The sequence below is a fragment of the Dendropsophus ebraccatus genome, chromosome 10 (genome assembly GCF_027789765.1).
Source record: "Dendropsophus ebraccatus isolate aDenEbr1 chromosome 10, aDenEbr1.pat, whole genome shotgun sequence".
Taxonomy (NCBI): Eukaryota; Metazoa; Chordata; class Amphibia; order Anura; family Hylidae; genus Dendropsophus; species Dendropsophus ebraccatus.
This window is the reverse complement of record NC_091463.1, coordinates 69,691,633-69,707,929: the sequence shown is the minus strand read 5'-3', so window position 1 is coordinate 69,707,929 and position 16,297 is coordinate 69,691,633. Positions and strand designations below refer to the sequence as shown.

At 41.4% G+C, this 16,297-nt stretch overlaps 1 protein-coding gene across 2 annotated transcripts in view; it reads right to left on the bottom strand.

Annotated features, from left to right (window-relative positions):
• The window catches only part of GPC3 (glypican 3), a 329,376-nt gene that overhangs the window by 189,615 nt on the left and 123,464 nt on the right, over positions 1 to 16,297 (bottom strand). For both annotated transcript variants that reach the window (XM_069943175.1, XM_069943176.1), the window contains exon 3: positions 14,112 to 14,803. In XM_069943175.1, coding sequence (XP_069799276.1) covers positions 14,112 to 14,803 — 692 coding nt within the window. The remainder of the gene's footprint in view (positions 1 to 14,111; positions 14,804 to 16,297) is intronic.

Genomic DNA, 16,297 nt, shown 5'->3' with positions numbered 1-16,297 from the left:
ATGTTAAAAAAAAAAAATAGAATCGATGAAGCAAACATAATTAAATGAAAGTAAATGGCGTTCATTCCCTCTGTTTATTGTAATAATGGAAACAGATATCTGCATAGTACGTTATTCGGGGATATTTAGGATGTTATAATGTAGGAAACGAGCGTTGGCTGTGCCAGTCCAGATACAACCTATTTCAGGGAAATTGATTAAATTAGATTAACTCTTGTGGCAAGGTTTATGCAAATCCCGGGACTTCATTTAGATTTTCAACGCACCAAAAAGTTCCTGCATGAAGATCTCAGCTAGGGATAAATATCCAAGTCCCTCTTCCCTTGGATGCAATTTGGAGAGCAATCTGCCGTCTTGTTAATGGGAATGTTACTCTTATTTTAAGCCTGTGCTCCTCTGGAGGATTTGTGTCACTGCTGGTAAACTCCTCTGACAGGAGACATGCACTACAGATGACCTCAGATGTTGTGGAAATTATACAGGAAGATAACAAGACTGAACAAGGGGAACATTTAGCATGCTAGACACAGAGTGCGCACCAGGAGGTATTGAGTTATTTCTTGTGCTCGCTTGGATCCCTGTTTTGCAGGCATAATCCCATATAAAATATAGTGTGCGCATATTGGGTAGTCATCACCGGAACTGTCCGTAGGTTCTACCATCATACAAGCAAATGGTACTGAAGTACTGTCCTAAGCAGCATATCCTGTAATTGATATTGGATATATAAGATTTGCCAAATCAGTCTGTACTATGGTAATAGTAAAGGAAGGTCCCGGCACTCACCAAATTCTTTACAGTACTTTTATTGTGGTATCACATCATACAGGTACATATAAGGAGAATGCAGCATTTCAGCCTGTAAGCTGATGAAGGCCACAGGCCGAAACGCTGCGTCCTCCTTATATGTACCTGTATGATGTGATACCACAATAAAATTACACTAAAGAATTTGGTGAGTGCCGGGACCTTCCTTTACTGTCTGTGGGGACTGTTGCCTACCACGAGCACCACCTCTACTGCAGAGTGCCGTCTTATTCCTATATCACTGTACTATAGTAATGTCACATGTGTCAGTAGGGATGTAACTAAAAAAGGCTGAATCATATAGCAAGTCGTGTTTAAATAAATAATACAACTGGATTGTTAGGTGTGCCCTCACCCTTAGAGGTTTGGGAATAGTGCAGAGTGCTGGGGAGGATGAAAGACGTAACATGCTTTCACCTCCCCCCGCTCTATCGCTGGTGCCGGTATCCCGCATCTCCGGTCCCCAATCCCGCCTCAGCTGCTTACTGACTGAGCTAGCCTTATACGTCCCAGTTTCCCATACAGACCCACAAGCAGCCGAGTCTGGGGGACCGGAGCTGCAGGATAACAGCATCAGCGCTGGAGCGGGGGAGGTTAGAGCTTGTTACTTTTTTTATTATCCCCCTGCCAAAAATCATCCCAGTCCCGACTTCTCTTTTAATTATTAAACTTGAAACTAAAGACTAGGGGGACATTTAGTAAGTCTGGCATTTTTTCTGCTGGGCTTAAAATTCATTCAATGCAATACCACCCATTCCATGCACACACTGCACCGACAACGTCCGTTGTTCAATGTGGCCGGGGAAAAGAATGTCAATTTATAACAGCTGCTGTTTCATGAACAGTGGCCGTTATTGATCTTCCATGCACGCATGGAAGATCTCTGTTCATCCATGGTATGTATGGAGATCAATGCTTAATTAATTTCCATACACCCCCTGAATGAGCTCTGACGGACACAGGAACATGCAAATACCTAATTATTATGTAGAGAAGTGAACTAAAAAGTAGGTATATATAGAAGGAAAATAGTAAGAATTCAGCGCAAATACAAGGCTGTCCAATGTGATAATGCACATACAATAGCAATATAATTAATATGTAACCTGTGAAATGAATGGTGAGAATCAATAAAGATACCTGATAAAATGCACTGTCTCACTCCGTCTGTATGCCGATGTCTATCAAAGAGACTCCATTGCACTGCCTTACTCAGTCTGTGTGCCGAAGTCTGTGGGGGAGAGTTCTGAGCAGGGATGTGGTAAGGTACTGCATCTATTCACCATGTGGTGATGCCGCATAGTCCGTTTTGGAGGTGCCCTGGCCGGTGACACAACTCCACAAAACGCTAGCCGATTCAAACTTTCCGGGAGATTCAGTGACGTCACTCTCTGTACAGGTCCTCAGTTGAGCCAGATATCAACGCTTTTCAGCAACTGTCACCGTTGCCATTGTCAGGATTAACATCACTGAATCTCCCAGGAAGTCTCAGAAGTCTTCCCCACTGACATCGGCATACAGACTGAGTAAGGCAGTGCAACAGAGTCTCTTTGATAGACATCAGCATACAGACAGAGTGAGACAGTGCATTTTATCAGGTATCTTCATTGATTATCACTAGAGATGAACAAACCGGGTTCGGGGTTCGAGTCGATCCGAACCCGAACGTTCGGCATTTGATTAGCTGGGGCTGCTGAACTTGGATAAAGCTCTAAGGTTGTCTGGAAAACATGGATACAGCCAATGACTATATCCATGTTTTCCACATAGCCTTAGGGCTATATCCAACTTCAGCAGCCACCGCTAATCAAATGCCGAAAGTTCGGGTTCGGATGGACTCGAGCATGCTCCAGGTTCGCTCATCTCTATTTATCACCATTCATTTCACAACGGCCGTTGTTATACTGTGTATGAACACAGCCTTATCCTGTCCTTCAAAGCGACCTGAAAACAACAACAGTCATATATTCCTCCTAACAGTGACAGCTAGTGGCTGTCATTACATTGTTGGGCACTTGCCCAAGTTCCCCTCAAGGCTTGCGGTTCCCCATAACAAGGGCACAAACTTGTACCTGCCTCCTCAACACATCGGTACAACTCTGATCTCCCCCGGCACTAAGTTACTGTGAGAAGTGAATCTGAACCATGAAGAACAAGTTTTGAATGAAAGAATGTTGAAGTGTCCCTGTCATTATAGAAAAAAAACCTCCCTCTGTAACTTGTCAAAAGTTTTTATTGGTACAGGGTCAAAACGTTCAGACTCCAACCGATAATGGGATCAAGCAGGTAGAAGCACATGGCTGAGCACTTCTCTCCCTGGCTTACTGCCTCCAACCTCTTGGTGCAGGAGATGGATTCTGTAGAAAGTCTACGGAGCTCATCTTTTGCAATCGGAAGGGAAGAGTTGCAAGCCGGACAAAGAAGTCTACAGCCGTATGCTTTTCCCAACCTGCTCTAAAGATCAACAGGTGTTCGAATACATCAACCAGTCAAAACTTTTGACGTGTCTTTTTGACAAAAGTTTTTTCAAATGACAAAAAAACACTTTAAACCAAACCAATTTATAACCTGTTAATCCAGATAGAAAAAAAAAAAACAAGACTTTATTTCTTACCGTAAAGTCCTTGCATCCTTTAAGCAACATCAAGTTCAAGTAGAGGCCTGAATATCATTCATGTCTTTATGTATATTACCTCTGAGTGCTCCAGAAACCACTTAGTACCTCAAGGTCTTGGGGTCAGCATACATAAGGAAGAGACATTTATTACAGCAAATCTTACATTTTAGCTTTATTAAGTCTCTGCAGACTAGTATCCCGGGCTGGGGACAGAAATGGAGGATGCACCTAAGAAAGCGATTAAAGGAAGATTTTATACAAATGAATGTGTGTAAATATTTATAGTCGGTTATAGAAGCCAATAATGCAGTGAGACATCATTTAGACGCACTATAGATCCTACCCAAATGGATTAGGCCATAGGCAGCCTCCAAGAAACAAATAAATAGCTGCAATTTATAGCTTATGTAAATCTGATGCCTTCATACGGCTACTGTATGGGTGGCCAGCTGCAGCGAGGAGTGCAGGAGACATAATACCCTTATCACTCTTAGCGTTGTTTAATAAATACTCCATCTGCGCTAAGCATCCCTATTCATTTCCTGACAAGAGGCTTAAAAGCATTACAACATCTGTTTAAAGCATCACAATATATCTCAGTGTGTAATTGTTGGAAAGCTCATAGAATAGAGCTACAAATCTTACAGCCATCTATCCCACCGATGATTTGCAACCGTTGCAATGGTAATGACTGGCATAGATTCATATAAAGAAGACTGCTGCAATGAAACTAAGAGCCGCCTCATCATTATTCTAAATGGCTCCACGTGAAGTCATCAATTTTACTTCTCGTTGATTGGTAGTGCCAGCAGCATAGTGGTAGCGATCGCTTGGCCCATTCATACATGGAGATTTTCACTATGTTGTTTTGTTCGGACTATAGCCGTAGATGAGCATGCCCTCACCCATAAAGACATGAGGCCTTCTAATGATGTCAGTGATAGAGAACTAGAACAACAGCTCAAGTTTTTTAAGGGAAGCTTCACACGTACCGGGATTTCACACTGCGAGTTTGCAGCCAAATCCGCTGCGAATCCTGGTACTGTGATGTTCAATGGGGTTACATACCCGCAGCAGAATTTTCATTCCGCTGTGAATAGGTAACACCGACCCCTTTAGCCCTCCACTGCCCGCAGCATACGTTACCTGTTCAGCACCACGGCTGCATCTGAGGCTCCCTGCTCCCGTCTGGCCTGGTCAGCCAATCAGTGACTGTGGTGGGGCTGTGCACTGATTGGCTGAGCCGGCCCGACGGGAGCCGCAGCGCCGAGCAGGTAATATATGCTGCAGGAGGCGGGGGGTTAAAGGGGCCGGTGTTACATACCCGCAGCGGAATGAAACCCCATTGAAGACCCAGTTAGAGATGAGCAAACCGGCTGAGGTTCGGGTTTGTATGAACCTGAACTATCGGCTCCTGATTTCCCGCTGTCTGACCGCTCCGTCCATAGCCTTTATGTGTATTTTCCTCTGGATTATGAATGCTGATTCTAATGCAAGAACAGGTAGAGGTGTGCACCTTAATGTCTGATATGAGGACTGTAAAATGTTAACTGGTAGTCTGGTCTGGGGGCTGTAAACAGCAGGTGAGTCTGGGGACTGTATATAAAGAGGGTGGTGTTTGGGCTCTGTATACAACTGATCTAGTGTTTGTTTTAATGGGGGTCTGTAAACAACAGGTTGTGGTATGGGGTCTGTATATAAAGAGAGTGGTTTTTGGTCTCTGTATGCAAGTGATCTAGTGTTTGTATTAATGGGGGTCTGTAAACAACAGGTTGTGGTCTGGGGTCTGTAAACAGTAGATTTTCGTCTGGGGTTTTTATACAGGGTAGGACTAGACTGGTGTCTATATAAAGGGGTGGGGCTCTATAAATGTCCGGCCATTGTTTTTTATTATTTAGTTGTTTGGCATTTGGTTTGAAGTTTTTTTGTTTGTTTTTTTTGGAGGGGGGGGGGGGGTGTTGACATTCCAAATAATCACTTTGCCGGACAGTAAGTACTCTACTAAAATGATGGATAATCAAACCAAGATGTGTTTTACGTAGCTTGCTAAAGCGTAAGGCTGCACCTGTAAGAAAAATGATCATGACTTTTATAGATACATTACAGTGATTGGTGACTTTCAATATATGGATCTGCACGAATAGTCAAAAACAGTCTTTACTATAAAGTGGTCATTTAAGGATCATTCTAAACAATACAATAGACAATAATCTATAAGATCAGATGAGCCGTGTGACCCTAATAGCTCCAGAGCATATGGCTGACTTTTTAAGCCAAACCTGTTTCATACAGGCAATGAGGTAAGTCTAATGTTATAGAAGGTACCAGAAAATAGCCTTTTAACCTCAGGGATCGAATCAATGAAGACATCTTGTAGTGCACTGACCTTTATTGACTAGCACTGGCCAGAACAGGCCACTGGTCACACCATTATCAACCATTAGCTGTATTTTATTACTCTGTTAAGGTTAACTCGCTGACTGTCACTGGGAGGACACAGTGGGGCAGAGCGAGTAAAACTATCTAAAGCTCAACTGGAAAGTCTCAATGGATCCCACAGTTTTTGATCAATTTGGTGCGTCTTCAGATATTTGGGTTACAATATTAGCTCAATTTTGGCACAGGACGTCTCATCTGAAGCCGCATCTCTTTCAATGACATTGTTTTCCTCTCCTCCGCATTGGATGGTTTGTGGACCCATCAGGTTTTTTTTATATTTTCTATGTGTAAATATTTCAAAGAACTTTAGGAAGAACCATCAGTGTGAATGTTATTTAAGTGAAACTAAAAGAACAGATTTTTTTAAGCTTAGTAGACAAACAGAACAATAAAAGTAGACAATCCCTTTAATTTTGATCCGTTTTAGCCTATGTTCACATTCTTTATGAACATCGGCCATTGTTTGACACGGCCGGTGCTTGCTGTGTCAAACAACGGTTGATGTCCCAGATGTTCACCCGGTCCATACTGCAAAACAGACATGTCAGCTTTTTGTGCGGCCGCATAGAACAAAGGCCGTAGTTTAAACAGTGGGGGAGATTTACCAAACATTGTGTAAAGTGAAACTGGCTCAGTTGCCCCTAGCAACCAATCAGATTCCACCTTTCATTCCTCACAGACTCTTTGGAAAATGAAAGGTGGAATCTGATTGCTTGCTAGGGGCAACTGAGCCAGTTTCACCGTGTTTGATAAATCTCCCCCAGTGTGTGTACACTACGGGCGTGGTTCTTTAGTATCTAATGTAAAGCAATACTATCAATGAACAGCGGACATTGTTTATTGTAAATATACATAGTGTGAACGTGGCCTAAAATTGCAACTGAAAAAATTACATGGATCTATAAATCCATTCTTACCCAGGGACTTATTAGTGACAGGATTTACATAGGTTTAATCTATGTACAGGGACTACCTGAATGAGATAAGCATAAGGAAAGATGTTAGCACACAAAATAAGTATGACAAATGACTTACTAAATTCTTGGGAAAGCTCACATTATATTTGGTTTTATTGTATTTATCTGCATGAAGTTATCTTGGCTTGTGTTGGCTGTGGTACGTCTAAATTATGTATGCACCCATGCTGAGACAAAGGCTATGTTCACACACCATAATATAAAGGTAAAATACAGCCATATTTTCAGTATAATAATGCACTCCATTGAAGTCAATGGGAAAATGGCCCGGCAGAACACACACCGTATAGAATGACAGCTGTAATTTATTAGAGTAGTCTAAATACATGCTTATTAATTACAACATCATTTTGCAAAATACTGCCATTTTTTCCCACCTGTTTCCACATTGTTTTATTCTATCTCAAAATTATAATTGTATTTTGACATTTTTTTACTGTGTGTTAACATAGCCTAATGCTGCCAGCTGAATACTTAGCTGTATGTTCCACATTCTTCATGTACAAGATGTACAAGCATGTTTTCTGAAAGGGAAGAGAACAGATTATTTCACTGAGAACAAAGGGCTCAAACAGTTGAAATGCAACTGCATGATCTTTATCTTCCCCTACATCTGTTTTTATGTAATATGTATGCCTAGCTGAAAGGGGAACTATGGCTTTTTTTTTTTTTTTTAGATCAAGTGGTGTCAGTAAGTTACATAGATTTGTAATTTACTACTTTTTAAAATTCTGAAGTCTTCTAGTATTTATCAGCTTCTGTAGGTCCTGCAGAAAGTGGTGTTTTCTTTTCAGTCTGACACAGTGCTCTCTGCTGCCACCTCTGTCCATGACAAGAATTATCCAAAGCAGGAGAGGTTTTCTATGGGGATTTGCTATTGCTTTAAGAATCTAGAATGGTTTAAAATACTTTAGCAATGCTGGAATAAATATCTTTTTATTGTTTCTACTTCAATGTATTTTGATCAGATTTTCAGGGGAATGATGTCTGGACTCTTGGAGGCATTTCTCAGTAGATTGGGATTGGAGCTCAAAACGTTATGTGTTTTGTGAGACAACTGTTGTATCATATGCCTATGAGCCATAGTGCCAAATAATGGACAGGCACTGCTACCAATAAATACTATACATGGGTGCACAGCACAAACATACCATAGTAATAAATGTAACACGAATGTAACACGTATACACATGAGGCTGGCTCTCCAAGTACATAATTATGCAATAAAAAAACAAAAAAATACTTACAACAATAAAAAATACTTAACCCTTTAAGGACATGGCCCATTTTCGTTTTTACGTTTTCGGTTTTTCCTCCTTGTGTTTAAAAGGTCATAGCACTTGCATTTTTCCACCTAGAAACCCACATGACCCCTTATTTCTTGCGTCACTAATTGTACTTTGCAATTACAGTCTGAATTTTTGCATAAAGTACACTGCGAAACCAGAAAAAAATTCAAAGTGTGGTGAAATTGAAAAAAAAAACGCATTTCTTTTATTTGGGGGAAATGTGTTTTTACGCCATTCACCCTGGGGTAAAACTGACTTGTTATGCATGTTCCTCAAGTCGTTACGATTAAAACGATATATAACATGTATAACTTATATTGTATCTGATGGCCTGTAAAAAATTCAAACCGTTGTTAACCAATATACATTCCTTAAAATCGCTCCATTCCCAGGCTTATAGCGCTTTTATCCTTTGGTCTATGGGGCTGTGCGAGGTGTCATTTTTGCGCCATGATGTGATCTTTCTATCGGTACCTTGATTGCGCATATACGACTTTTTGATCGCTTTTTATTACATTTTTTCTGGATTTGATGCGACCAAAAATGCGCAATTTTGCACTTTGGGATTTTTTTGCGCTGACGCCGTTTACCGTACGAGATCAGGAATGTGATTAATTAATATTTCGGGCGATTACGCACGCGGCGATACCAAACATGTTTATTTATTTATTTATTTGTTTACTTTTATTTAAAACCTGGGAAAAGGGGGGTGATTCAGACTTTTATTAGGGGAGGGGGATTTTTACTATTAACAACACGTTTTTTTTTTTTTTTTACACATATACTAGAAGCCCCCCTGGGGGACTTCTAGTATATACACTTGGATCTCTCATAGAGATCTCTGCAGCATAGATATGCTGCAGAGATCCATGAGATCGGCACTCGTTTGCTTTCGGCTGCTGCAGCCGGAAACAAACGTGTGCCGAGCCGAGGACGGCGCCATCTTGGACGCGTCCCCGGCCGGCATCAGTAACGGAGATCGCTCCTCCGGGACAAGGTCCCGGAGGAGCGATCTCCCCACTAGACACCAGGGAAACGTTGCCTCCGGTAATCGGAGGCAGCTGTCAACTTTGACAGCTGCCTCCGATTAGCTAATTAGCGGGCACGGCGATCGGACCGTGCCCGCTAATAGCGGCGGTCCCGGGCTACACGCGGCACCCGGGATCGCGGCACTTCAAAGCGGGGCCGCCGCGCGGCCCCGCTTTGAAGTGCTAATGAGGACATAGGACGTACCGGTACGTCCTATGTCCTTAAGAGGTTAAAACCATAGCTCTGAGAGTCGCCCCTGAGGAAGTCCGCCATAGAGACCAAACGCATGGGACTCACCCAGATGCATTCCGAATCTCTTACCATTACACTTGCTTGATAATGACCCTGTGAGAGGGTCGAAAGGTCGCATCTCTGTATTTTTTGCATTTTTTGTAATAAATATTCACCTTTTCCACATATGCTGGCGTGCTGCGGAATATCTTTGCTTACCATTACACTAGAGATGAGTGAGTAGTGAAATATTCGACTTTTGAGAATTCGAATCGAATAGGCACTGATATTCGACTATTCGAACGAGTATTCGATCCCATTATAGTCTATGGGAGAAAAATTCTCGGCAACTGGAAAACAAAATTCGACCACTTGGAGGTCACCAAGTCCCATGAAACCTCCCTAAACGATGGCAACACCGTTATATGACACTGGGACATAAGGGGGAGCATGCCTGGGTGCACCCAACACCCCCAAAATCGCAGTATAATGCCACTCTCTGCAGTTGCGAAGGAAAAATATTTGCAAACGCTTTACGAACATTTATGACAATGTTCACACATTTCGTTTGTATTTCTTGCGCAGTGTTACATACATGATTCCAATGTGCGTCCGCAGAGCGTCATGTTATTCGCACGTATCACACGTAATGCTGTACGAACGTTACTGGAACAGTATGTATGACGTGCCTTTTTCTGGGCTACTGGAACAATATGTATGACGTGCCTTTTACTGGGCTACTGAAACAGTATATATCAGGTGCCCTTAGTGGGCTACTGGAACAATATGTATAACGTGCCCTTAGTGGTGTTAAACAGGGACACTATAAGTCACTTGTACACGCAGGGTACTGGAATGAATACACCTGCTGATGCTGATGCTGTTATATCATCTGTTTCTTAGCACTGAGAAGTGCTTTTGATTCAGTGATGACTTTTTCGCTTGATCTTAGCCCTGAAAAGGACTTTTGGGTTCTGCAGTAAGCCTGCCTAACCAAAACGCTACTAAAACCTTTCTCTCCCTGCTCCAAGATCTCTCCCTGACTAGGTTGAAAGCTCATCGGCGGGCGAGAGGCGGGAGCCAAGTATTTAGGATTCAAGGTCATGTGGTTCAGCTATCCAATGAGAGTAGACGCCGTTTTCGCGCATACTCCCAGGGTCCCTCACGGCCTCCCTGCATCCTGATTGGATTAAAAATGAGCCAACTGCGATGGGAGGGCTTTTGAATGTTTCCCGCGTATTCGCCTCATTACTCGATTGAATTTGAATCTTTCGAATACCGCAATATTCGATTGAATACCTACTCAATCATATCGTATTCGCTCATCTCTACATTACACTTGTTTAGCACTTGACATAGGGTTGCTATCCAGGGATTTGTTATACCATTTAGTCTTGGAGCTATGGTTTAAAGTTTTTATTGTTATGGGGTGTTCTGTATGTCTATTAGTTTTCTTTTTTATATGACATGCCTACGTGATTAGGTTGTCCTTAGCCGTTTGATCTCTATAACATCCAAGAGGTTCCCCACACAAGAAACACGTAACTCCCAAATCATTTCCAAACTGACTTTAATCATAAAACAGCCTTGCTCCCATAACAGCTCAAAATTTGTGTGGAGCAGCATAAAACACATTAAAAGACAATATAACACCAGCGCAGTAAATCACAACCATCTCTAGGTTTTTTTTCCCCACACTTACATTGTGACACTTTGCCTAATCATCTTTCTGATAAAAACTCTGCTCGACGTTGATAAATCAAAGCCTGTTATAAATTGTTATTTTTCCAATAAAGATTAGGAAAAAAACTTGAAATATAATAAATGTTTGCCGCCACATATAAAAAAAAAAGAAGAAAAAAAAAACTCCTCAAGATTGTAACTCTGTAAGTAACGACTTTACTTCAGATATTTGCAAAACATCAATGGGCGGGGGTGGGGGGGTTATCGATTAGATGCTTAGAGCCGCAAGACAATATTTCATCCCTTGGCGATGCAGTACATATGATTATTGAAAGCCGTGTTTAGTGTACAATACAGGATCTAACCAGACAGATTGCCTCATTAGAGATAATGCTCTGCCTGCATCTCTTTATTTCGCAGTGACACCAGCCGCTGATTAAAAGATCTCAACCACCGCGCAATGAAACAAACCTGAACATACAAAAGGTTCAAAACGCTCAATCCACAACCAAAATGAGGATTTTCATTTTAATAGATGGTATTTATAATAGAGTAGCAGATGGCAAAAATGTGCAGCTTTTGACACCACGGATGCTTCGCTCTCTTTTAATAGTTTCTTTGTGCCAACGTGTCAAAGAACTTTTAAACAAGTATCAGAGTGACTCATAAGGGAGCGAAAACAAAACACACATACAAATGTTAAGTAAAAAACTTAAAATCTACAGGGCAAAAAGTAAAGGAAAATGTTTGCAGAGTTTTTGTGCCTTGTTACTTAAAGGGGAAGTCCAGCGTTGGCCATTTTTTCATAAGAGTCCGGGAGGAGGTGGCTGAACATAACAACATGCACCTACCTTCCTGGCTCTAGCGCAGGGGCCTACTGACCCCCACTCCGGTTATCAGTCCCCTGGGCACTTTCTTGTCTGAGTGGGGACCTGGGTTGAAAAAGATGTCTGACACCAGACCTAAATCAATGCTTCCTTCTCATCTCTAACCCCCCTCAAATACTAAATGGTTTTCAAATTGCTTGACAGTAAGCAGCCAATATTAACACAGAGGAGGAAATTTATTAAGTATGAGTACGTCGGTCTTAAATTAGGCCTCACCTCTTAGTAGAGCTAGCTGACCCTGTGCCTATCATAGGGCATCTGGGACAGGTGTACATTGCATGGTTTACACCCGTTTCCAGGTGTAACACATGAAAAATAAAGGGCGAGAGAAGGCAACTCCTCCTCCCCGCCTTACTGCAAGCTGGGGTTACAGCTGGCGTATTCCACGGAAAAAGGTACGAATCTGACCCTTTTCTGTACCGGGGCACATGTTAGTAAATCTGTGTATGTGTAATGCCCCAGGACAGGATCAAGTATGGTGAAGGTCTTTGGGCTAATTGATTGGCTCCTCCTCTTCTGTATTGTGGACAGTAGATGTTTTCGTAGATGTCAAATAGGGCAGCTTATCCTGGGTCAGGCAGAGGGCAGTACAGAACATGTAGAACCACAAATATTTTCTATACTTCTCACAGCCTGTGATACAATACTAGGAAAAGTTTGCATCACCAGTATTGCATCATCAACTGGTATATTGCATCATCTTAGAATGACCAATAGTTATGGTATTAGGCTAGGTTCACACCGCGTTTTTGCTATCCGTGTTTTTCATCCGTTTTTTGCGAAAAACGGATGAAAAAAAACAGATGCATTTGTGTGCATCTGTTTTGATCTGCTTTTCCATTGACTTCCATTATAAAAAAAGGATCCGTTATTTCAACACTACTTTTGTGTCCGTTAAAAAAAACTGATCCGTTTTGATCCGTTTTTTTTTATATAATGGAAGTCAATGGAAAAACGGATAAAAACGGATGCACACAAATGCATCCGTTTTTCATCTGTTTTTTGCAAAAAACGGATTGCACAAATGCAGTGTGAACCTAGCCTAAGGTATCGGGGTAAATGGTACCCATCAATGCTTGCAGATTACTGTTGGACAGTTATCAGAGACAATCCCATGTATCAATACAAAAGACGTGTAAATGCACCGAGTAGCCATTGAATAAGGACCTACATTTCAGAGTTCAATAAACATAATTAATTTGTAAAAATTCTTGGATATGCTTGTAAATTGTAGTTGATTTCAGATAGAACTAAGTTTCCTATGAATGTATTTCAAAAGTTTATGAACAGTAAACTTGCTTCCTTATGATTGCAGAAGTAATAAATATGTCGGCTATTTTACTGTATTCTATACAATTCACAAAACAGTAACATGAGAACTCTTCCATATCATAGAAACTAGAGCCAATTAACATTTTTCCTTGTGATGTTTGAATTCAGCACATAAAAATCATTAAGAAATGGCTAATTTTATTTATGAACCAAACAACTTTTGAAAATTTGTTGACCAGTGTTATCGGGCAGCAAGGGCCATGCAGCCCTGGCATTTGGTGTAAAATAATAAATATAAACTTACCTTACCATGTTTCCGGGCGTCCTTCGGAGGGCTTCCACGCTGTGTGCAGCTCTACTCCGGTCACTGCAAGGACCGGAGCAGAAGCAGTGCTTCACCTACAGTAGTACAGAAGGCCTCAGAGGACACCGGGAACGTGGTATAGTGAGTTATTTATTATTTTACACTATAATCATCAGGCGTTGGGCGCACATCGCTATTACATGTGTGGTTGATGCCCGATGATTTTAGGTCTAAACCTAAAGAAACGATCAGCCAATGATCGTTTCACCGGCTGAGCGCTCTCTTTATTACACAGAGCCTAATTTGGGCCAATTATCGCTCCATGTAATAGAGCCCTTAGTCTAAAGGTTAGTACATTTGCCAGAATAGACCAGAAGTTATATTGTTCAAATACTGCATAGCACAATAATAGACTGTGCTTAGGTGTGGCATTCCTTATACTCACCCATGTAATGGATTCCCTCACCTAAGGCAACTTCATCAAAAAACTATAGTTTAGAATTTTGACTAAGAGTTTAAGGACTTTTCCAACATTACCTCTCGAAGACCTTTTATAACATTAAAGAAGTGACTTACCGCTGTAAGAAGCTTTCCTCCATTTCTTTCGACGTGTACTACAGATTCTTGGATGAGCGAAAACAGATTTAGTAGAACACGTTCTAGGTCATAAATCCCGTGCATTTCTCTGGCGAGTCTCTCAATTGATGCAATGTATTCATTCCAGTAAGAGTCGATTTCCCCAACGATAGAAAGGCACCCTCGCATAACAGTTCCACAATATCCAGCGCATGGCCGTGCCAGTAAATGACCTTGACAGTGGGAGCAGTACCACATTTTCAGAAGCGCCCTACCACAGTCCTTGTTGAACTTTAAATAGTCGGTGGTGTTAATCACTTCTATGCCGAGATTCAAAGCCTGAAGGAAAACTCGAGAAGCCTGCAAGGATTTGGATACTTGGGTCATGATGGTTTTTGGATACTGACCAAATGCACCGACGTCTCGTCTGGCCAGTCGAAGACATTCTACACTTTCCACTGACTCTTTTAATCCAGGGTTCAAGTAATTGCCGTAGACTAACGGGAACAAGCCATCGAAAAACTCATTCACCATATCATTCACGTTAATGTCTGAACCCAGGACGTAGAGCGAAATGTCCGTGAATAATTCACCGACCAGTTTAAAGGTCTTAGACGAGATGTTTTGGTAATGAGTCTTAAACATTGTGTTCGTGTAATTTCTTGCGTGCCGTATTACCATTTCAAACGCTTCTGCAAAAAAAAAAAAGAGAGAAAAGAGGAGAGTGAAGAAAATGCTATTTGAATCTACTTTCACATATATTTATTCATCATCGAATAGTTTCTTTTCAAGCTTCAAAATTCGCAAAAGGATGGATTTTATATGGCCATTTGTTTTTCCGCAGATCTATCAAAATGCTTCAATGTCTTTCCCTTTTATGCCTGCAATGCAATTTTATGTGCATATTGTATTCTCAACATATACAAGCGGCAAGAAAAGCTTTCATTAAGGACAATGGTAATGTCACGTGGATCCAGACTTGGGAGAAGGAACAGCTAACGCATTACCTTAGCGAATGAGAGCACTTCAACACATATTACTGTAATTGCTATGTATAGAACAATATTCGGCAGGGCTCAGGATTTTATAAACTATTGGAGCTGCTCCTTAATAAGCAATTGATGTAATTGATTATGAAGCAAAACAAGAATAGTGTTACTGGAAGTGGGTGCTATTTACATGAAGGCTCAATTGTAATATCAATTATTATAGGTTTTTAATAGAAATAAGTCTCATAGTGCATTATATTTTTTTTACTCAAATGTTGCATAACCATACTTTACATTCAATTAAAGGGGTAATTCTTTCAAATCAACTGGTTCCAGCAAGTGCCAGAGATTTGTAATTTACTTCTATTAAAAAATCTCAAGTCTTCCAGTACTTATCTGCTGCTGTAGGAAGTGATGTATTTTTTTCCATTGTGACACAGTGCTCTCTACTGTCACCTCTGTCCGTGTCAGGAATTGTCCAGAGCAGCAGCAAATCCCCATAGAAAACCTCTCCTGCTTTGGACAGTTCCTGTTACGCACAGAGGTGGCAGCAGAGAGCACTGTGTCAGACTGGAAAAAATCCACCACTTCCTGTAAGACATAAAGCAGCTGATAAGTATGGGAAGACCTAAAGCGTAACTGTCATATTTTTTTTTTATTGCAGAAATCAGTAGTATAAGCGATTTTAAGAAACTCTGTAATAGGTTTTATCAGCCAAAAAAGCCTCCTTCTGTACTCAAGAAGCAATCTCCCAGCCTCCCCCCTGACTTCTTATCTGTGCATTATCAGGCAAACACGTCTTCATTACAGAGAAGCCAGTGAAGACGGGTTCTGCTCTCTCCATTCTATCCTTATGCAGGGGGGAGGGGCCGAGGGAGATGAGGGAGCAGGAAGAGGTGACATGAGGGTCAGCTGTTTGTAGACTGTCTGGGCACCTAAAACGCAGAATTCTGGGGTCAGAAAGGTCAGTGCTTATCTAGAAACTTACTGAAAGAAGATTGCAGGGTGTTGTGCTGTGCAGGACTGCTCCGTGCTCAGTCACTCCTAACAGCCCCTCCCCTCTCCATAGCCACATAATGGAGACAGAAATCCTGCTTCTTCTGAAGTGAGGGGGGAGGCTGGGAGATTGCTTTTTCAGTACAGAAGGAAACTCTTTTGGTTTATAAAACCTATTACAGAGTTTCTTAAAATCACTTG